The sequence below is a fragment of the Culex quinquefasciatus genome, chromosome 2 (genome assembly GCF_015732765.1).
Source record: "Culex quinquefasciatus strain JHB chromosome 2, VPISU_Cqui_1.0_pri_paternal, whole genome shotgun sequence".
Lineage (NCBI taxonomy): Eukaryota > Metazoa > Arthropoda > Insecta > Diptera > Culicidae > Culex > Culex quinquefasciatus.
The window spans coordinates 19,453,938-19,476,495 of record NC_051862.1 but is presented as its reverse complement, the minus strand read 5'-3'; the positions used below and the strand labels follow the sequence as shown (position 1 = coordinate 19,476,495).

General features: G+C 37.2%; 1 protein-coding gene across 2 annotated transcripts in view; it reads right to left on the bottom strand.

The window, feature by feature from the left end:
* Nucleotides 1-5,905: 5,905 nt before the first annotated feature.
* LOC6053881 overlaps nt 5,906-22,558 on the bottom strand; it is a 54,550-nt gene continuing 37,897 nt past the window's right edge. Inside the window, exons 2-5 of one of the 2 annotated variants that reach the window (XM_038256192.1) lie at nt 19,167-19,373; nt 17,487-19,104; nt 8,262-8,964; nt 5,906-7,877 (exon numbers count right to left, since the gene is read on the bottom strand). In XM_038256192.1, the coding sequence (XP_038112120.1) occupies nt 6,675-7,877; nt 8,262-8,964; nt 17,487-19,104; nt 19,167-19,373 (3,731 nt within the window). In that variant the 3' untranslated portion in view covers nt 5,906-6,674. The remainder of the gene's footprint in view (nt 7,878-8,261; nt 8,965-17,486; nt 19,105-19,166; nt 19,374-22,558) is intronic. The other variant, XM_038256193.1, reaches the window with a different exon arrangement.

Genomic DNA, 22,558 nt, shown 5'->3' with positions numbered 1-22,558 from the left:
TCAAACTTTCATAAAATACTGTATTTTTTTAAAATACTCTGATTTTCAAAATTTGCAAAGGAAGCTAAAATTTTGAATGCATTTTTACTTTTTTTTGCAGATCACTTAAAATTTTCATAAATAATTGTAACTAAAACTCATGACTCACGGGTTGTTTTGAGAATTTAATCTTGATTTCACATTTTCTTCATAATCCAAAGGTAAATTTACAAAGAACACGCTAAAAATAACCTCATAAATGTACTTAAAAAAGAGGTAATAAAAATTATTAACCTTATTTTTTTCACTATGCATACTCAAATGCGTTTTGAAAATTAAACAACATTCAGAAAGTTTGCAAACACTTGAGCAAATCATACAGTTTCCCTTTTTGAATTCCAAACTTTTACTAAGTTTTGTTTCGTACTCTTGTTACTGCATTAGTTAAAGCAAAAATTGTTTCAGAGTGGACTATTTTGCAACACACAACTGCAAGAAAATCCAAAAATCTATGGAAAAGAACTTATTGCATCTTGATTAATAACCAATAAAACATAAATTTAAATTAAACATGGAAATTGAAAAAAAGAACAAAAATTATTAACAGTTCAAAAAATTGTCATGATATCAAATTTAGGAATGAGGGCAAATTATGAGTAAGAAAATGTGTGTAATATTAACTCAAAAAATGTGTAAATTTACATCTCTCCATGTGTAATTTTATTTATTCCACAAAAAAAAGTTAAACATGCTTTTAAAATAATTTAATATACTACCAAAATTTAGCATTTTTTTATGTGTGATAGAAAAAGTTTTGAGTCTTTTTGACTCTTAAGAAATTTTACTAAGCAAATTAAAATGTTCAAAAAATGTTTTGGATCTCTTATAATCATATCTTACACAACTAAAAATTGAACTTCAGAAGGTTGGAAAGGCTATAGCTGAATATTACCTAGTTTTCAATGTAATTTCACCTCACTTTATGTTTACGTTGTATCTGTATCCAGGCCAAAGGCGAAGTGTGAATACTACCCGACATTTTTAAAGTTGATATCAGTAAATGCTTTGCTTTTGTCAAGCTATGGTAGATTTGGGCTCCCTGAACACGTTCCAACTGAAAGATTCAAATTTTATTTGATTTTCTGCGAAAGTATATTTTTTCAACTGGATTCTTTCACAGAAAAATCATTTAAATTTAATCCTGTCGATTGAAGCTTGATAAGGGAGCTCAAATCTATTATACCTTGGCGAAACTGAAGCGTTTACAACATCTGTCCATTCTGTTCGTTTTGTTATGTAAACATCAACTATCGTGACCAAGACAGGCTGGTTGTTTAGACTTCTTGTTTGACGCATTGTTTTGTTTGAAATATCAAAAACTCTAACGAAACGAAAACGAAACTATTGGCACTACGCCCCCCGGGGCATGGCCTTCCTCTAACGTGGGATTTCTGCTCCAGCGCCTCTGACGAGACAGGAGAAACCGGGACCGACGTTTTACTTCACCATCCGATAGAAGCTCAGTGGATAAGGCGGGAATCGAACCCGCGTCTCATAGCATCATCGGGATCGGCAGCCGAAGCCGCTACCACTGCGCCACGAGACCCACCCAAAACTCTAACATGAAATCTAAAAAAAAAAGTAAATTACAAGAAATTTCGAAAATCGAAGAAAAAACATGTTAATCGGAAAACAGATGTTAAATAAAATAAGACGAAACGACTCATGCAAAAAATTCAAAAGTTTCCCCACCCATTTCCCAAGACAATACATCGCTTTGCTGGTCCCATCACCCATTACAAAGTGGCTGCTGTTGTTGGCCCTCTCAAAAAGTGACAAATGGCACTTTGCTGTCGCTGCTCGGTCGGGTGTCTCTCCGAAGTAAACAACCGACCGACAGCAGCGGTGAGGGAGCGAGCGTAGGGCCAAAGGACACTGGAACCCTTTTAACGGGGGGCCAGCTGGTGACTGCTGAGTTGTTTTGTCGTCTTTTTTTTCCCTCGAAGGGGTTGAAGACATTTTTGGGCAGGGACTTTGTCAAAGCTTGAAGTGTGATGAGAGGACAGTTTTGTGGTGTTGTCTCGTGGGACAATGGTTTCGGGTAAGTAGTCGGGAGCAATTAGTTGGAAGTAGCTGGGAAGAGCTCTACCAATAGCATACATTTGGGCGATTTTAAGAAATCGTCACCTCTAAAACGGACTTCAAATTCAAATTTCGTAGCAGTTTGCTGAACAAAATTTGAAGTGAAGTGTTGCAACCTGTTAGGAGTAGCTGATGTGAGAAAGGTAAGTACTGTCAATCTGTCAATTCTGTCAAGCTGTCAAATTAGAGCAAAATTAGACTATTTTTTTTAAACGTAGAGTTAGGAAATAAAAAAAAAAAGCTAGAAATTCTCAACTCAATCCCAAAGCAATTCGCCTTCAATTGCCTCATCACACTAGAAAAAGGGAAACGAACTGCTCGTTCCAGTCCATCAAAAGCTCAACGATCCAATCCCGGGCAATAGAAGCTGTTGAACCAAAGCACATCAAACTCCTTCCTTGCTCTTCAGCGTAGGATCTGGAGGTAATGAACGAAAGGATAACTCGCCACCATCATCCGGGTGTGCAATTGCTAAAACTTTTAGCCATTTGGTTTCATTTTACGACCAGTGCTCGTCTTTTTTTTTTCTTTGGATGATGATGCTACTTTTTTGTTCTGAATTTTCCTCTTGGCAAAAAGAAAAAGCTTTCACTCGTTTTATTGTTTGTGGAGGACAACTATTGTGTTGCGACTTAGTTCGGTGAATGGCCAAACTTTGGGTTAGCATCTTGTGGGGATGTTAGATTTGTGTTTTTTTTTGTTCCTAACCAAAACTACTTGCGATTGGTTCAAATTCTGATAGCGATTTTCTTTTCTGATAAAAATAGATCAATTTCTTCCCTTTCTCAAAATAAAAGCGATCCCAAAGAGCTCGTAAAAGGATCCGCCCCCTCCAAATGGAGCGGCTAAAAACTCCTCGGAAAAGCCCATAAACAAGTGATAATCGTACATCAAGTAAATTTATGTTGATAAACAGCGGCGTCGGCAGTGGAATAAGCACCTGCTTTTACGATGGTCCTAGAACTCCACCGCTCGGTTCGAAATTATAGTTGTTGTTATTAGCCACCCACCCACCGGCGTTTACTTCCGCGAGCCGCAAAAATAAAAAAGAACTCCACTGGAAGTCACGAAGCGGGTAAAAACTTGAGGGTGTAACGTGCAAAAAAGAAACGTAGATTGGATCAGAATAGCCCCCCTTTCTTTGAAGGGAATAATGAGGGGTGGTACCAGCTGTCTGGTGCGTTTGCCGCCATTTGCCCATAAGTCATTCGTGCGTTGCAAATCGGACTTTTTTTCAGGGGGTTGAGAGGGGTCTGCCGAGGTGTTTCACCTCGATTGCGGACGTCAAATTGAAGTTTTCAGATTTGGATATCGTGGTGAAACTTGATGTGAAGTGATCAAGTGTTGTTGGTGAGGAAAAGAGATAACTGATTTAACCCTTTCGAGCCTAATGGGTCATATATGACCCAAATATCAAAATTTTCAAAACTAGCCTGTAATTTTCGTATGGTCATAAGAATCATTTTCCCATCATTGACTAAAAATTTTTTTTTTTTGAAAATTCAGGTCTGAAAGGGTTAAACTGGTGAGTATTGTTTATTATATTTATTTTTAACTTTACACAAATAATTTATTTTTTATATATTGTTATTCATTTTTATCAAGAAAATAATGGGAATCCAAAAAATTGTTGATTTTTCAAAACATAATCACAAATACGAAGTAATTACAAAAAACTAGTTATATCAAACAAAAATCATGTCACCAACATATATAAATATTTAGCAATCTACAAATTCATCATGAGTAACTATAGTTCAGACTCGACTATCCGAAGGCCTCGAAAAAAATTCAAAGTTAAGCTTGAACATAACCCCAAACATGGTCTAAACTGACATAGAATTTTTAAATCCAAGATGGTGGCTAAAATGGTGTGGTAGAAATACTGAAAAAAAATTATTTGGCAAGCTAAAAGGCAATTAACAACTCAAGTTTGCTTTAAATGGAATCACAGAATTTGAATTAAATTTTTAAAATAAAAAAAAATGCGATAAAAGTATGTTTATGTCTCGATTACTCGAAGTCCCATAAAATGTCGAATAATTGAACTAAAAAAAAAAAACAAAAAAAATAAAATTAACTTCGGATAATCGAGCTAGTTTAACCATATCAAAACATATAAATTTCAAGATTCCCAATAATTTTTTTTTAAATATTTTTTTTTAATTTGATTTCGTTTACATAAAACAATTTTCAATTATTTAGGTTTCAATTTCAACTTTTTTGACACACTTAAAAATTTGAGATTTTTATTTTAATTTCTGATGCTTTATTCCATTTTTTAGCAATAATTTTCTAATTTTTTTGAGATTGCAGGCTAAGATCACCGATCTAAGTGTTTGGATCGTGAATCTTAAAATTTGGATAATCGATATTATGACAAATCTTGAACATAACCAGGAAATTTTGCTCAGAATATAGGGTCAAAAACAATTTTTTTATGGACTACATTTTTGTTTTTGACAGGTTTAATATTTTTCATAACATTTATGGGAATTTTTCAAATATTTTTACTGATTTTTTAAAATAATATTAAAAGTACAAATTTGATTTTTTGTCCCTCAGCTTTGGTCGAAGTCGAGAGAGAGACAAGGAAAGTCTTTATTTAATATTTAAAACCTTTTTGTGATTTTGAACAAAAGTACAACAAAAATTTTGAAACATTCCTGTCACAAATTTTTGCTTCCTGAACGACTCTTTCAAAATTTCTAATTTGTAGAAGACTTATCAACATCAATTTTATATAAAAGTGCACGAAAAAACGTTACAAAATATTTTCTTAATAGTTTACGATCAATTTCACTTGTTTTCCAATGCAAATTTAATTTTTTTCGATGGCAATAATTTTAATACGCTTTTTGATGTTTTGGCAAAATTTTTAAGGGAAGAGAGACAAAAACTTGAAATAAAATTGGAATTGACCCTATTATCGATCAAAAATCATGGAATATGGTTGAAAAATGTCTTATGAATTACTGTTTAAAGAATTTAAAACAAGCAAAATAAAATTTTGAATTTTGAGGGTTGAAAATTTGTTTTCAGTAATTTGAAACTGTTGAACTTAATTTGTAAGTTAACAACTATAGTCTTTTCTCTGACAGAGGAAACAAGATAGGTAAACTAAGCAAATGAATCAACGTTGGAAAATAAACTTAAAATTTAATATTTGCCAATCAAAAGAGTTATTTGACATTTCAACTTACTAAATTAAAAACACTTCTAAAAAAATAAGTATTAAATAAACCTGTTTAAATCATGTTGAACTTGGAACCTAACATTTTAAAAGGGCACATCACTTTTGTAAACAAAAGTGTATTCCTTTCTTAAAAATGTCAGTTAAAATAAGGTGTGTGAGCGATGCACTTTTATTTACAAAAGTTATAATATTATAATTATAATAAGCCTGTTCAAACTGTTAGATAAAAAAGATAAGCAAGAATAGCATTCCAAATGTATACATATAATAAAATATTTAAACAAAATGATATTTCAAGCATTTTGTGAACAAATTTAATAATTTAAGCAAGGCTTCATCCAGAAAGTACGTCACGCTAAAATCTGCCAAAATTTACCCCCCTCCCCCCCTTTGTCACGCTTTTCCTATACTTATAACACGTAATGTCACACTTGCTCAGACCCCCCCCTCCCCCCCTAGAGCGTGACATACTTTATGGATGACGCCCAAATTGCCGACTGCAGGCTAACAAATAATCAATAATGGGACATGTAGAAAAATAATCTAAAATAATTTATAACTAGAGCCATCTAGTTGTGAGTGCGGAAATACATTGAGGCAACTGTCAAACGAGCTGTGGTGAATTTATAATTGCCGTGGTGAGTTTTTGATGTTTCAAAATATCTTTTAAAATGTGGATTTATGAAAATTAGGATAGATTTGCCTCATCATTTTGGTTGTGATTTCACACATAAAAATACGTTAATTTGGATAATTTTACTTGAAATTCTTAAATAATCTTGCAAGAGCCATCTTGTTGTGAGCGAACCATAGCACCAAACAATAGAAACTGTCAAATATGTGTAACTCTGTGGTGATTATAAAATTGCCTACCAAATTTCGGTAGAATTTCACCGAAATCAACAGTTTTAAATGTTTCGATCGTTCTACAGTTGAAAAATCGATTGAAATCTATTTTCAAATCAACCCAAAGTTCTCAACTCCATCGTTGCACCCCTCGACGTCTTTCTAGTTCCAACTTACCCACACACACCTATAATTTGCCGCAACAACAACTCCTCAACGCTCTCCTCACGTCACGCCAAAGGCCAATTTATGGCCACAATCAACCCATAGTTGAGACTCTTTCCTTCCAAAGCCACTTCCGGCGCAGAAAATGGGTAAATTTGCGTGTGGCAACACTGCTGCTCGCCCGCGTCACGCACCCCGGAAGGGATCAATTTGCGCGTGTTTCGCGCGATTCGTATCTTCCCGCCCGTAATTCTAGAGTGTGGATAGTTGGAGGGTTTCGTAATTAAAATATTTTGTCCTAAATTCGTTATTCTAGCCTAGAGTGGGGTTTTGGGGTGGGACGTTCCTAACCGACGTACGGGAAGGGTGCGTACGGCGCCGGGAAGTACCCGGGGAAGGCGGCCGCCGTCGGTTGGACGGCCACGGATTGCGTCAAGTAGGTCGTGAGTTGGGTTGGGACGACCTTCGTGGAGTAGAGCGTAGTGTAGGCGGTCTTGGCGCCGAACGTCAGCTTCAGGATCTTGCTGTTGGTTTCGGTGACGACGGTTTGCGTGACGACCGGGGTCGACTGGAGCTGGAGCTGCTGGGTTGGTTGGATCTGGAAGGGGTTCAGTTGGGGGATTGGTGGGATCGGGAGCGATGGCAGCGTCGTGGTGACGACCTCGTAGCTGGTCTTGGTGATGGTTCCGATGGGGCGGGAGATGGTGCTGAAGATCGTGTTGGCACCGTTGATGATGGGGAGGACGTGCGATTCAAACACGGTTTCCAGTTTGACGATTGGTTTGGACGAAGTGATGACCGACGGGATTTGAGCGGCGGCAGCCGGGTTCAGCAGTCGAAGCAGCGCCAGCTGCTGCAGCTGATCCGGAGTCAAGTTCGGGGTTGTGACCGGAGCCTCGGTCGTGATCTTGTTGGCGTCCTTCTGCGACGAAACCTTCTTCTTCGGCCGCAACTTCTCCGGAATGTTAGTCTTGTCAACCTCGCTCAAATCAAAGTCCGACCCAATGCTCGACAGATCCAAATCCGACGGCAGTCGCTCCCGCTTCGGCTTGTCCTCGTCCTCATCGTTCTCATCGCCAAACTCCAACTCCAGATGCAACTCCGACCCAGCTTCGTCCAACCGACTGTTGAACTCATTCAGCGTCTTCGACGGCACAAACTGGTACAACTCCATCGGCGGCAGCGTCTTCGTCGCCGTCACCAACCTCGTAACGTGATAAGTCTGAATCAGCGTGTAGCTCGTAGTATCGGTGCCGTCCCGAATCACCGGCAAGATGTGCGTCTTGAGCATCTCCTGCGTCGTGCTGAACGTCTCCGTGAGCGTCTCCAGCGGGGGAGTTTCGGTATCACCGGAAAGCGTAATCGCAGGCAGTGTGGCGATGCTGGAGTCCAGCAGGTTGCTCTCCTTGTCGATGTGGCTGGTCGTGGCGAGGATGTTCTCCGTGAGGGGTTCCGTAAGCGAGGGCGTGATGGTGGCGGTTTCCTGCTCCAGCGTCTTCTCGAACGTTGACGTCACGGTGATGTAGCGGGTGTTTTTGATGGTGCCAACCTGGAGAGGAGAAAAGCAAGTTAGTCGTGTTACAGATTCCCAGAATTCGATTTCAATCCTGCATTATTCTAATTGCTGCAAGTGCGACAACTAACCAAAGGGATTTCAGTCAGAACGCGTTTGACACACGTACATGCCTGACTATTGTGGACATTTTAATTATAACTCGAGACTCCGGCAACCAAATTCAACCAAACTTCGGGACAATGTACAGAATGGTCAGACTAACAAAATGTGTTTGTTATTGTTTAAATTGCATGCCCTAGTTTTTGTTTATTCAAGGCCAAACATTAAAACGCGTTTTTCTCGGAACGTCAAAAAGCGACAAACCACAAGATAGCGCGACAGCGTCGATTTGAACAATTCCCCAAAAATCATACTCACCTGGAAAGTGTACGGCGACTTGATCGTCGCAATCTCGTAGTACGTATCCTTAAAGTCGACCGGCGTCGAAATCTCCACCTTGATCGTCTCCACCGGATACCGGCGCTCAATCTGGTTATCGTTCTCCGCCTCGTTCAGCACGTTCCCATTGACCGATCCGCTCTGGTCCAGATCCACATCCGAATCGACGACCTTCTCCGGCTGCCCATCCCCATTCTGGGTGAGTTCATTGTACTGCACGGAAGTGTCCGAAATCGGCGCGTTCGTCAGATTCTCAACCGTGTCCTTGGGCTTCGTCGCGCCGGTCTGCTTGCGGATGTTCACCGTCGGCTTCGGTGGGCTTTTGTACTGCCAACGGCCCGGCGATCGGTTCAGCTTGAACTTGTACAGACTGGTCGAGGTGGTGGAGTCGGAACCCTCCGGCGGAGTCGGTCGCAGGTTCGGCTTGAACGATCGTCGGTCGGCTTCCGGCTGTTGCTGTTGCTGGTGGTGCTGCTGCTGGTACTTGGGCGCTGAATCTCGTTGGGATGGCGATGATGGTGAGCTGCTGTGGGATGACGAACTTGGCTTGAAATTGTTTCGAGAGGACTGTTGCTTGTGGCGCCGGTTGTTGGCATAGGCAGGGGTACTGCTCGCAGGTTCACTGAAAACGGACACCGTCGCCAGTTCCACACTAGATGTAGAGAATCGGTTATAGCGAGTGCTGCAAACGGGGTTAGAGGTGGGTTTTCGGTGGGGTGGGGTGGGGTGATGGGGAAGGTGGAGGTGGGGAAGGGGTAGAAGAAAAAGAACAAAAAAAGAAAAACATATGTACAGTCACCGTGTGGTGTGGTGTATTTTCAGTGTGCGGATCACGGTGGGTCAAAGTTTCACTCTTTAATCTTGTCAACAGCGCTTAGTTAAAAATAATCATATTCTTAAATTCAATGTTAAAAATTTGTTTACGCCGAATTTTCTCAATAAAATTAAAAAAAATTTCAATTCAAATCAATATTTAGTAAAAATCAAATTCTAGCACGAAATTCTCCATTTTTCTCAAATAATTATTTCAAGTATTTAAATATTTCTTGTCTTTTGAGCAATTCTCTGAGATTTCGGTCATTCGATTTTTGTCGTAATTTTAATCCGGCCTTCGGTATTCCCAAAGAAGCCATTTTGCATTATTAGTTTGTCCATATAATTTTCCATTCAAATTTGGTAGCTGTCCATACAAAAATGATATATAAAAATTCAAAAATCTGTACCTTTTTAAGGAATTTTTTGATCGATTTGGTTTCTTCGGCAAAGTTGTAGGTAGGGGAGAGTGGGGAGACTTGATCCCCGGGGACACTTGATCCCAAGCCTGTATCTCGTCAGCATGTGGGTAAAACAATTAGCTTTGTTCTAGAAAATTGTGCGAAATTAAGTAAAACTCATTGTTGAAAACAGAGAAAAAAAAATTAAAAATTTTAGATTGAGTTACACACATTTTTCTAAAAAGTGCTGCAAAAGACTTCCAAGAGATCTTTTTTCTTTGTTTTGATAAGTATAGAAAACACTCAAAAATTATTCAAAAAAATATTTTTTATACATGAATTGTTTGATAAACATATCAACTCCTCACGCATTTGACGTTAAATTTATCGTTATACTATTTTTACAATCAATTGTTTAAAAAAAGTGCGTTTAGGGAGACTTGATCCCTGCATTTTTACAGTCACTCGAATCAGCCTCAAGATTAAATAATTGGGCTGGGTTTTCGTACATAGTTTCCTTTAGTATAGTTGTACATAACTTATTGCAGTTTGAACCATTTTTCCAAAGTTTTGTAAACAAAAATTACCAGCTTTTGTAAACATGCTCAATTTTGGTCTAAAAAAGAAAATTTTAAGTTTTTAAATATTTTTCATGCTAAACTTGTTATATTTTGAACACAAACGTACAGGTTTAATGTGAAATTGCTGTAACTTATATAAAATTAAAAGTTTGGATAAATAAGAAACATTTTGCTTAAGATTTCTTCAAAATGTTGAAAGGGGGATCAAATTACCCCCAACATTTTGAAAATGCCGGTTTAAAATATTTTTTTTAAAACGCTTGTCATTATTCTAAGAGTTTATCTGATGAAATACCCTTATCAGCCAAACATAGTTGAATGTCTATGCTTTCAATTCATGCAAAAAGTTCATAGTTTTGTGAGAAATTGACAGAGTTATGTGCGATACAAAAAAAGGGGATCAAGTCTCCCCACTCTCCCCTATAGATAAGGACCACACTGAAAAAATGATACAGGATAATTTTTTTGTGGTTTTTAATTTTATTTTTTTGTCACTAAAACTTGCTTTGCAAAAAAAAAAAACAAATTTTTTCATTTACGTTTTACGGGACATAAAATGTCAACTTTTCAGAATTTTAAAGAATGTGCAAAAAATCTATGACCGAGTGATGAATTCTTGAATCAACACTGATTTAAAAAAAAATCTAAATTTTGGTCACAAAAAATTTCAAACTTAATTTTTCTATTTAAAATCGAATTTGCAGTCACTTTTTGACTTTAAATAAATTTTGATAAAGTGCGCAAGTAGCCATTTTTAGGTAAATTTTTGGTAAATTTTTGGACTGAAATTTGTTTTAAATCAAGACTAACATTTCAAAAGAAAAAAACATTAAATATTAGGCTCTTTTGTTCCTGAATCCTAATTTAAAAAAAATTGTATTCGGAAAGATTGGAAAATTTCACGAATGTTTCATATTTTAGCATTGAAAATCGGACCATTAGTTGCTAAAATATCGACATTAGAAAATGGTAGGTTGTTTGGATGAGACTTAGAAAAACAGCAATTTTCCTGTTTTAAAACCTTTGCAAGGATATATCTCAGCAACTAATGATCGTATCAACAAAGTTCAAAATAAAAAGAGAATTTTCTCAGCCTTAAAAAAATTTTTTTTTCAAAAGTGACCAAACATGGGCACTACCTAAAAATGATTATAACTTGAAAGCGGTGCACTTTATCAAAGTTTCACTAAAGTACTTTTTAATTGCAAATTTGATTTTACATAGGAAAATCGAATTTGCTTAAAAAATGTTTGCCACCAATATTTCGATTTTTTGAAAAAATCAGTATTCATTCGTTAATGTGTAACTCGGTCAAAGATTTTTTTGCACATTCTGAAAATTTCTGAAATGTTGGCATTTGATGTCCCTTATAACTTATGAAAAATAAAAAAAAAGTTTTTTTTTGCAAATAAAGTTTTAGTGACAAAAAGTGAAATAAAAAATAAAAAATTAAACAACTTCCATGTATCATTTTTTTCAGTGCAGTCCTTATCCATAACTACAACTTTGCCCAATACATCAAATCTATCATAAAATTCCTTTAAAAGATACAGATTTTTAAATTTAAATGAATCATTTTTGTGTGGACAGCTGCCAAATTTGTATGAAAAGTTATATGGACAAACTGATGATGCAAAATTGCTTCTTTGGAAATACCGAAGGCACCAAAAAAGATTTAAGTCGGATTAAAAAAATAATATAAAAAGTGTTTTTTTTTATTTCGTAGATAATTTGACCCACCGTGACACCGTGTACGAATGTGTGCGTGAGATTGTGGTGTGCATTGTACGCGGTGTTGTGTGCGTGCCACGCTCTCAGCGCTCTCAGTAACCATAACACTATATATACAGGCATGCTTGGGTGTGTGGGGGAACTCGTGGGAACAAAGGAACGGGGTGAATCGGGACATTGGCTAGTTGGGAAGCTTGGATCAAACAGGTGCGCAGAAAAAAAGCGGCCATTTTACCTTTTTTTTTAATGCAAACTCGGACACTCAAACACACAAACACATACTTACGCATTCACGCTAGGTCTAGTGCGAGTCGTACTGAAAGTAGAAACCGGTTAGTCCGCGGGGGAGTTTGTGATATTAGTTTCAACGTTTTATGTCGAGTTCAGTCAAAACAGTCATCAAAATTTCATTTCAGTTAAGTAATTTCAAGAAGTGTTACCAAATGCAAAAGTTTTTCTAGTATTAACAAACTTAAGAAACGAAAAAGAAACAATTAGTTTTTATGTTTAGTTGGAACTTTGTCGCCACCATGAAAACAATTCTAACTTTGATAATTCTTTTCGTTTTGATACAATTTTCCAAATTGTACGAACTTGTCTGCAATAGAGTCACCTTGAAAGATTTCATGAAAAATGATTACAAACCAGTGAATTTTGAACATCTCTACGCAAAGTTCGATTTGAAACCATGGAATGAGTATCGGGAGGATCTTTACAGTTATGATTTAAATTATGGTAAATATCCAAACTGGACATGCGATTTTACTGGTAGCTTCAGCTCATTTAAATTTAACTCAAAGTCGAAAAAAGGCATCTTGTGGAGTTATCTGAACAACTCAGTGGATTGCTTCATGTACACAGTCAAGCAACATGGAAAAGTTTTATTTTCAGACGAAGAAGAAAAAACCAAAATCCTCATTGGATTCAGGGTTGCCCCAAATCTGTACTGTTTGGGTCAAATTAGAGGACCTTATTTTGCATCTCTTCGGGGACCAAAACCAGACCCAAAGGCACTGATTGACAATGGCACTTGTGCGGGGTGTAAATTTACGTTGGTGGATTTGAGTGATGACCACGGTAAAGGTTCTATTGCTATAGGAAATTATGTACTGCGAATTTTATGTGGTTTTGTGATTTTTTTTAAAATAATCATGAATGGATTTTAAAAATTATCTTGAATTTCAATTAAATGTGTACTTATGCGAATACATATTGTTTCGTTTGGCAAGCATAGCGTTTCAAAATATATGTGATCGTGTTGTGTCATGCGTTGAATAAAATAAATATGTCTTATAATGGAGATAAATAATGTTTCATGCGTTTTTGGTTAGTAGTTCGTAGTTACCGTAACGTAATGTCAGTTTCTATAAATATATATCGATCGTGCATTAGTGTAGTGAGAGTAGTGTTGTAAAGTGTCACAAGTGTTGTCCCAATTTGAACCAGCAAGCAATCTTTCACTCATTCGTTAAAACCAAATCAAACAAACAAACAAACAAACGTCAAACAAAACAAAATTCAAACAAATAAATATGGAACGGAAATGTGAAACAGAAAAATGATTGGAGGTCGGGTTGCATGGGGTGCCGCTTCGGATGTTTCTTGAACTCGATCAATTCCAAAATTATTTTTGTCCTAATCAGCGATGGAATGATCATCATCAAAAGAAAATCTTTGGATGCTCATCAAGAGAAAAAAAATCCGAAGAGAGATTGGCTCTCCTCTCTCGCGCACGAAAGATCGGTAAAAGGAATCTAAACAAAAATCCTCATCTTGATTGTTCGGCGTAACATCTTTTTCACTACTACACTTACAACTGTAACGACACACGTCGAAAAATGATCTGTCATGTTTTGTAAACGATTGTAAGCAGTGCTGACAAGGAAATTCACAAAAAAAAACATCATCAGCAGATTCCTTTTCTTGGAGAATTTCGGGAGCGATTTTCTTTTTTGTTATTTGCCTCCTGTCTCGTTCGCGGGTGAAGAAAGTTCGCCAGCGATATTGATTGTTTTGCGATTGTTCCATCCCTGGTCCTAATGCTTTTAATGTTAAGGTTGCTTCAGATTTTGCTACTTTCGAGTAAACCTATCTTTTATTTTATTTTTTAGATTTCCATGATTTTGTAGATTATTTCAAAAGTTTTTTTTAAAGGTCCAATAAAGTTTTGTGACTCATATGTTTATAGGACCTATTAAAAAAAGTCTAGATTTTAAGCTTTTTTTCTTCATCTAAAATTAAAACGAAAAATGAACTTCTCAATTATACCTCCTAGACCCACCTTCATGTATACCTATCGACTCAGAATCAAATTCTGAGCAAATGTCTGTGTGTGTGGTGGGATGTTGATCAAAACGTAACGTTTTTTTTTGTGGTTTTATTACTTTACAACATGTTTCTTTAAAAATTTACTTGATTTCACGTTTTTTTCTCTGCATTTTGCATTCAAAAAGCATTACTTAAATAAAAAAAAAATACAAAATTATTTTCAACAAGATTCAAACACACAGGCAAAGATGACACCCAGAATATTTAAAAAATAAGCAGTCAAATAAAAAAGTAATTGTTTTCTTGAAGTATTGGCTCTTTTCTTTCCAATACAATTAAAACCTTATCAAAGATTGTAGAGTAGGTTTAGACAAACTTGAATATTGTCATATTCTTGATATTAATAATTATGTAGCTATTTAGTTAAAAATACTATTTTTAAAATAGTCAATACGAGTAAATGTGTTTTTTTTTTTCAACTCAATATCAGAGGTATGAATTGAAATTAAAAATCATTTTATGTAACTTTTTTTTCCCCACGTATTCAAAAGCATATAAAATATACTTTGAGAATAAAAAAAATTACTGATTTGCTAAAATAAATGTTTTTTCCGTTTTTTTTTTGTATTTTAATCCTCTTGTCTTCTTGAAATCAACAAAAGAATTTAAAAAAAAAAAAAAACGTTTGAATTGAAATTTTACAGGAACAATAAAAATACTCAAATGCATCAACAAACAGAAAAAAATTGGTATTAATAAAAAAAGAGGAATAATCAAAAAAATCATTTAACTTTGAATGTTGGAGACATTTTTTAATTATTTTAATGAAAGTTATTAAAATTTAATATATCAGCAATTCCCCACAAAACAGCATGATTTGAAAAAAAAAAAGTTCTCCGATCCGGCTCAAAATTTTTCTGGGAGATTCTTGGCCGAAATAATTAGACCCGTATTTTTTTTTTTTTTTTTGGCCCTTAGGGTGTTAGGGTGGTTTGAAAAATGGTTGTTTTCGAGAATTTTCGCAAAAACCACATATTTAAAAAAAAACATAACTTCACGCCATTTCAACCGATTTTCGATGTCTTAGACGCAAAAGAAAGGTGATTAGTTAAGCTATTTGGAAAAAATATCAAGATCTAGCTTAACATTTGAAAAGGTCGTATGAATACTTAAAATGCTGTTTTGATGGTCTTGGGAACAGAGAGCCTATGTCTGAAAATATTTTTAACCTGATTCTTCGGAAAATTTTACATTATATATCAAAAAATAAAAACTGGGTTTTTCGACCCGCCACGTGCAAAAATGGAAAAAATGACGAAAACGGCAAAAAATCGACTTTTTTCACTAAAACTGCGATAACTTGAAAATTTCAGCAATTTTCGTAATTGAAATACGCAACTTTTGGTACTCTAACAGGTCATCGCTGAAATTTTCAAGTTTTCGCTGTTTTAGTGAAAAAAGTCGCGTCGAAAACCCCAGTTTTTATTTTCAAAAAATCGTATCTCAGAGTTTAGAAAATATAGCTTCACCATTTTTTAATACATTATGTAAAATTTTGCCGAGGAATCAGGTAAAAATGTTTTCAGACATAGGCTCTTTGGTCCCAAGACCATCAAAACAGCATTTTAACTTTTCATACGACTTTTTCAAATGTTAAGCTAGATTTTTGAAACTTCTTACTATTTTTCCCAAAAAGCCAAACTAATCACCTTTCTTTTGCGTCTGAGACAGTTAAAATCGGATGAAATGGTGCGGAGATATGATTTTGAATAAAGTGTTTTTTTTTTTGCGAAAATCGACGAAAATTGCCATTTTTCGGACCACCCTAACACGGCGTAGGTGACCCTAATGAGCCATCAAAAAAAAATACGGGTCTAATTAATTCGGCCAAGGATCCCCCAGAAAAAAAATTGCCCCGATCGGACATCCCGATGTTTTCGTAGGGAATTGCTGAAACGATATATTTTACCATTAACAAAATAAAGTAGGTACACACAGAAAAAAAAATCATGGTAATATTACATATGGGAAGGGGTACATCTTTTATGTAAGAAAAAAGGTGTAATTTTACCTCTGGAAATGTGTAATTTTACCTCTTTTCTGGTGTAATGCCACTTTTTCAGTCTAAATTGAGGTAAAATTACATCATAAAAGAGGTAATATTCAACCTTCCAAAATTACAGCTTCCAAATTTACATTATTTTTTACTGTGTACCTAACCTTAAAATGTAATCCAAACAAAAAGTTACATTTATTTTAAAAATAAACGAAATAAAACATAAATATTTAATAAATGAAAAAGTTTTTCCGTCAAATTAAAACTTGACTATTTGAAATTAAAATAAGATTTCATATTGATATATTTGGTTTATTCTATATTTTTTTCAATTCAAAATTTAAAAATGTATTTTCCGACATTTGGAAATTCAATGTTTTGTATTTCCTTAAATCAGAACCCAAAATCTCGACTTGGTATACAAAAAAAGATTTTATTTGTATGGAATTGCCCACGATGGGGAGTTGACATTTCCCAAAAAGTGTCCACGTGGATGGTCCCTTAGGTGGAACCAAATCGATAACGATTATATAATCGTCTTCGCCTGGTGATAAAACGAAACTAGGGTTATTGGGTACTTAATCTTTAGTCTTATCTTAAGTTTAGGATTGATCGAGTTCAGGAAACTATTTCGTTTTATTTATCAAAAAGAAAGGTCAAGGCATCGAAAGTTATTCATTTGGTTGGAATAGGTTTGAACTTGATGATCTTTGATATCAGAACATGTATTTTTGAAATTTACTCAATGAGTGCCTTGTTTATTTGCTGATATTCAATTGCCTTTAACTTTCAAGGCTGGATTTTTGAAAACAATTTATTTATTTTTTCATACTGATGGGAAAATGATTTTAGAACCATACGAAAATTATAAACTAGAAAATTTTGATTTTTGAGGCAATATGACCCATCAGGTCTGAAGGGTAAATGCTTGATCGGAGTGCTTTTCACAACCCAGTACGAATCGTATGCCTGATACAGGTTTAATCGTCTTTAGGATCAGTCCTGCATCGACCCTACATTTCTCACTGGGTTGTGACAGACACTTAGAAGGATCATAATGTAAATGACAAAAACCAAAGTAAAGTAAAGTTCTAACCTCAACTATCCAAACTCAGAAAAAGACACAAGTTAGCTACCTCACCTATGCTAACCATGTAGCTTTCCAGAACATCCCAAATGAAAACAAGACCTTCTATGCAGTGACACCCCATCGCAATCCAACATCCCGCACCTGGGACTCGGGAAACGGGGAAACTTTTTTTTCGGGGACTCACTTTTCGCATGCTAGTTAATAGTGTGATGTTACGGATTTTTCTATAAGGGAGGATTCGAACGCCCCTCCTTCGGTACTTACTTCTTGCCGACGTTGTTAGGCTTGACGGTTTGCGTGTTACGGTATCGGTTAGTTTTCTTCCCATTACCAAAGCTTGGCGCCGAGGCGGCCGCCGCCACTGGAGGTCCGACCGGTTCGTCGACCTGGTCCGATCGCTCCTGCAGATCGTTGCTGTCGTCCTTGCCGATGCGATTCTTGAGGCGGTTCTTGAAGCTGCCGCCGTTCAGGCCGGCTCCGGGTCCGGCAAGTCGGCGCGATGGCCGCACCAAGTTCGAGGCTGGCTGGGCCGCGAATAGGTTCTCCAGCGGGAGACCGGTGTCCTCGAGGGCTTGCGCGTGCGACGGGGATGGGGTGATTATTGAAGCCAGTTCCGCGTTGTATCGCGGGGTCTTGTTGGGGTTTGGTGCGGCCGTTTTCAAGATTCGTAGCGTTTGACTTGGGTTGATGTTTTTGGGACCCGGAGCGGGACCTTTTTGGGCGGGAGCGGCGGCGGCGGCGGCGTTACCTTGAAATACATGAGAAGTGCTTTGTAGGACCTGGGCATACTTTCCTGAAATGTAGGTGCCGATTACGCTCGTTTCGTGGACCGTTGTGGCGCCGTCCTTGACCACGGTTCCACCGAGCTTGGTGACCAGTCCCGTCGGGCGGGGCTTCTTATTACCTTGTCCCCGTTTGCCTTTCGGCTTGGTTGGGGCGGATGAAGCGGCACCAGCCTGTGAAGCGGTGGCCGTTGGCTTCAGGTTCACCACTCGGTACGTTTCTTCCACAAATTCGGACGGCTGGCGGGACAAAAAGTCGTACTCCGGCTCGGGAGCGATGTTATTGCCAATCTGGAGCACCGGCGCGGGCTCGTCGTCCTCGTCCTGTTCTTCCTCGTCGTGTTGATCGTGCTCGTCTTCGTGTTCTGCTTCATTCTCTTCCGTAATGCTGGAGAACACGATCGGCGAGTGTTCCTTCTGTTCGGCGTCAATCGTCGGTTCCTCAACGGTCTTGGCAGGTTCCTTCTTGTCTTCGACCACTTCTTCTTCGTGTTGTTCCTCTTCTTCTTCTTCAACTTCCTCCTCCTTGTGTTCCTCTTGTGCAGGTTCCTCCTTCACTGATTCCTCTTCCTTGACTTCCTCCTCTTCCTGAACTTCATCTTGTTGTTCCTCTTCCTCTTCGTCCTCCTCTTCCTCTTGAACCTCCTCCTCAGGCACAACTTCCTGCACGGGTTCCGGCGTAACAATCTCCTTCTCCGTCGTAACCTCCACCTTGGCTCCAATAACCTTGATGATCGGTGCAGCCGGCTTGATGACCTGCACCTTGAACGGCTCCTCCTCCTCCGGTTCCACCTGCTTCACCGGTGTCACCTCCACGATCGCCACCTTCGTTTTCGGCTTCGCCACCGGCTTCACCTTAACCGGCGTGACGGCCTTCTGCACAAACTTCACCGTCGGAGGAGCGGCGTTCGCCTTGACCACGTACGGTTTCGGAGCCTCCGGCAGAACCTGCACCACGCTGACCTTCTCCTTGGGCTGCACCGCCGGCAGGATCACCGTCCGGCTGGGTTTGATCTCCTCCGCCGGGGCCGGTTCCGTCGTGGTCGTCGTCGGTGGGGACGTTTCGATCACCGGCGCTGCCGGTGTCGTCTTCGGGGGCTCTGAAAGGACACGTTAAAAAACCAAGAACCAAAGTTTTGCCGCGGTGTTGAGGATCGCTTACCGGTGACAGCTGGGGCCGCGCTTTGCGGCGAGAAGATCATCACGGTGTTGCCGATGGTGGTGGTGAAATCGAGAAAGCCGTACACGGTCTGCGTGACCAGGTAGCCCGGGTTGTTGACCTGCGACGGGAGGATCGCCTCGACGGCGGCGTTCGGGTTGTAGACGGGGGCGTTGCCCGGCGTGTACACGGCCGAGTGGACGAAGAGTGCTGGAAATTGGAGAAGAGATAAAATTTGATTTAGAAATTAAGTTAAAAATAAGACTTTCTTTCAAAAACAATATCTAAGCCTTTTTTTCAACTAGACGTGTTTGAAGATCGCAAATCTATAGATTTTAAACAAATGTCATCAATCTTGGAAACAACTCCAGAAAAAAATTAGGGTATATGACCCTATTTTGGACCTAGTACCTATTTTGGACCTATTTTTATTAAGCGAGGTAGTTCAGGCTTTTGAAGTACAAATTCACTGAATCCAACCAACAGAAAGTGTAGACAGGATCGTTTTTTATCTTACCTCTTCCAAAAATGTTAACATTTTTGATTATTTCCGCTTTTTCAGCCACTTTTTCCAACGCCATTCGAACTTCCTTTCATTTTCCTAGCACATCGATTAGGTCCAAAAATTCCAGCCTCGTTGCTTCCCGCATAGTCATGAACTATATAACTACTTTATGACAAATAGTTACTCAACTATTTATCAAATGGTCTCTACTATTCATTAAATTGTAACCCAACTATATATGTACGATATATCAAACCATTAATTCCATTCCCAAAATAGTTTTGGTCGATTTTACTATATGAGAAATTAGTTGTTAGGCAGAAAACTATATGAGGTTTTCATACATATGTAAATATTTTTATAAACTTGGATTTTACGTCAAATAGTCATTGCCCAAAAAATTGACTATTCCCTATATAGTTTCTGAAAAACTACTTTACCGACACTACTTTGCCGACACTTTAAAAAAGACCGCAAATATGAACCCTACTATTGTTGTGATAACTACTTCGGATATAATCAAATTTGATTTTTAAGTTCTATCGATAGTTGGTGAATGTTTACCGCCATTATATGTGATGTTATTTACGTTGCTGCCGAACTGCTGCCGCCTTATCCGATTGATCTATATCTGTTGGTGGTTTTTCAGTGGTTTTGGTGACATGTTGTGTTAGAAGGAGCAAGCTCGGGGGCAAGTATTTTCGATAAGTCCAAGTAGTCCAAACAATTGACTCATTTTATAGTGAACAGTAATAGTCCACCATGTAGTACACATATTTTTGGTGTATGGTAAGAACAGCATGCCTACTTTTTCTGGAATAGTGAAAGTCAATTTCATGAGCCCTCGTAACATTTTTCTTCTTTTGGGGAGTTTTCTGATAATCTGAGGAGAAGTGGGGTGTTGAAGGTTCTCTATCATCCAGAGGAATCGACTGTGATCAATTTACTTGATAAAAGTTGAAATTTTTGTACCAATCGTTTAACATATAGTTGGATTATATAACAAACTGTAATTGTACTCCATACTGTTGAAATATTGTTTGAACTATTTGGACTTATAGAAATTTTTAATTCAAAATAGTATGGTATAGTAATTTTACTTCATGTAAGTTGACAAATTATTTGGATTATACCAACTTATCGAAAAAAATGTGGCCGCCATCAATTGTGTTCTACTATAGCATTTATAGTAGGTTTTTAGTTCTTACAGGTTCTGACTATAAAAATCTAAAATCTGTGGAATTTTGCTATATTGTTCTCAATAAAGTTGATAAATTGTTTGAACTATTTGGACTTGTACATTTTTTCGTTGAGTCAAGTTGTCTAAACAATCCGAACTGTTTAGTGTAAGGTTATTGTACCCCAAATAGTTCAAAATTAGTTAGAATCATTAGATTTACTTTAATAAAAACGTCATCATTTGACGATCAGTTTCGTTATGGTTTTGTGTAGTGCCGTAACTATATGATAATGGTTAAGTATGTGGTAACTACATCTCTTTTAGTAGTAATATAGTTTGGACTATTCCCCCGATGGTTTTTGATTATGCGGGTTATCAGATTTGGCTCGCGACCCGCATAGTCATGAACTATATAACTACTTTATGACAAATAGTTACTCAACTATTTATCAAATGGTCTCTACTATTCATTAAATTGTAACCCAACTATATATGTACGATATATCAAACCATTAATTCCATTCCCAAAATAGTTTTGGTCGATTTTACTATATGAGAAATTAGTTGTTAGGCAGAAAACTATATGAGGTTTTCATACATATGTAAATATTTTTATAAACTTGGATTTTACGTCAAATAGTCATTGCCCAAAAATTGACTATTCCCTATATAGTTTCTGAAAAACTACTTTACCGACACTACTTTGCCGACACTTTAAAAAAGACCGCAAAAATGAACCCTACTATTGTTGTGATAACTACTTCGGATATAATCAAATTTGATTTTAAGTTCTATCGATAGTTGGTGAATGTTTACCGCCATTATATGTGATGTTATTTACGTTGCTGCCGAACTGCTGCCGCCTTATCCGATTGATCTATATCTGTTGGTGGTTTTTCAGTGGTTTTGGTGACATGTTGTGTTAGAAGGGAGCAAGCTCGGGGCAAGTATTTTCGATAAGTCCAAGTAGTCCAAACAATTGACTCATTTTATAGTGAACAGTAATAGTCCACCATGTAGTACACATATTTTTGGTGTATGGTAAGAACAGCATGCCTACTTTTTCTGGAATAGTGAAAGTCAATTTCATGAGCCCTCGTAACATTTTTCTTCTTTTGGGGAGTTTTCTGATAATCTGAGGAGAAGTGGGGTGTTGAAGGTTCTCTATCATCCAGAGGAATCGACTGTGATCAATTTACTTGATAAAAGTTGAAATTTTTGTACCAATCGTTTAACATATAGTTGGATTATATAACAAACTGTAATTGTACTCCATACTGTTGAAATATTGTTTGAACTATTTGGACTTATAGAAATTTTTAATTCAAAATAGTATGGTATAGTAATTTTACTTCATGTAAGTTGACAAATTATTTGGATTATACCAACTTATCGAAAAAAATGTGGCCGCCATCAATTGTGTTCTACTATAGCATTTATAGTAGGTTTTTAGTTCTTACAGGTTCTGACTATAAAAATCTAAAATCTGTGGAATTTTGCTATATTGTTCTCAATAAAGTTGATAAATTGTTTGAACTATTTGGACTTGTACATTTTTCGTTGAGTCAAGTTGTCTAAACAATCCGAACTGTTTAGTGTAAGGTTATTGTACCCCAAATAGTTCAAAATTAGTTAGAATCATTAGATTTACTTTAATAAAAACGTCATCATTTGACGATCAGTTTCGTTATGGTTTTGTGTAGTGCCGTA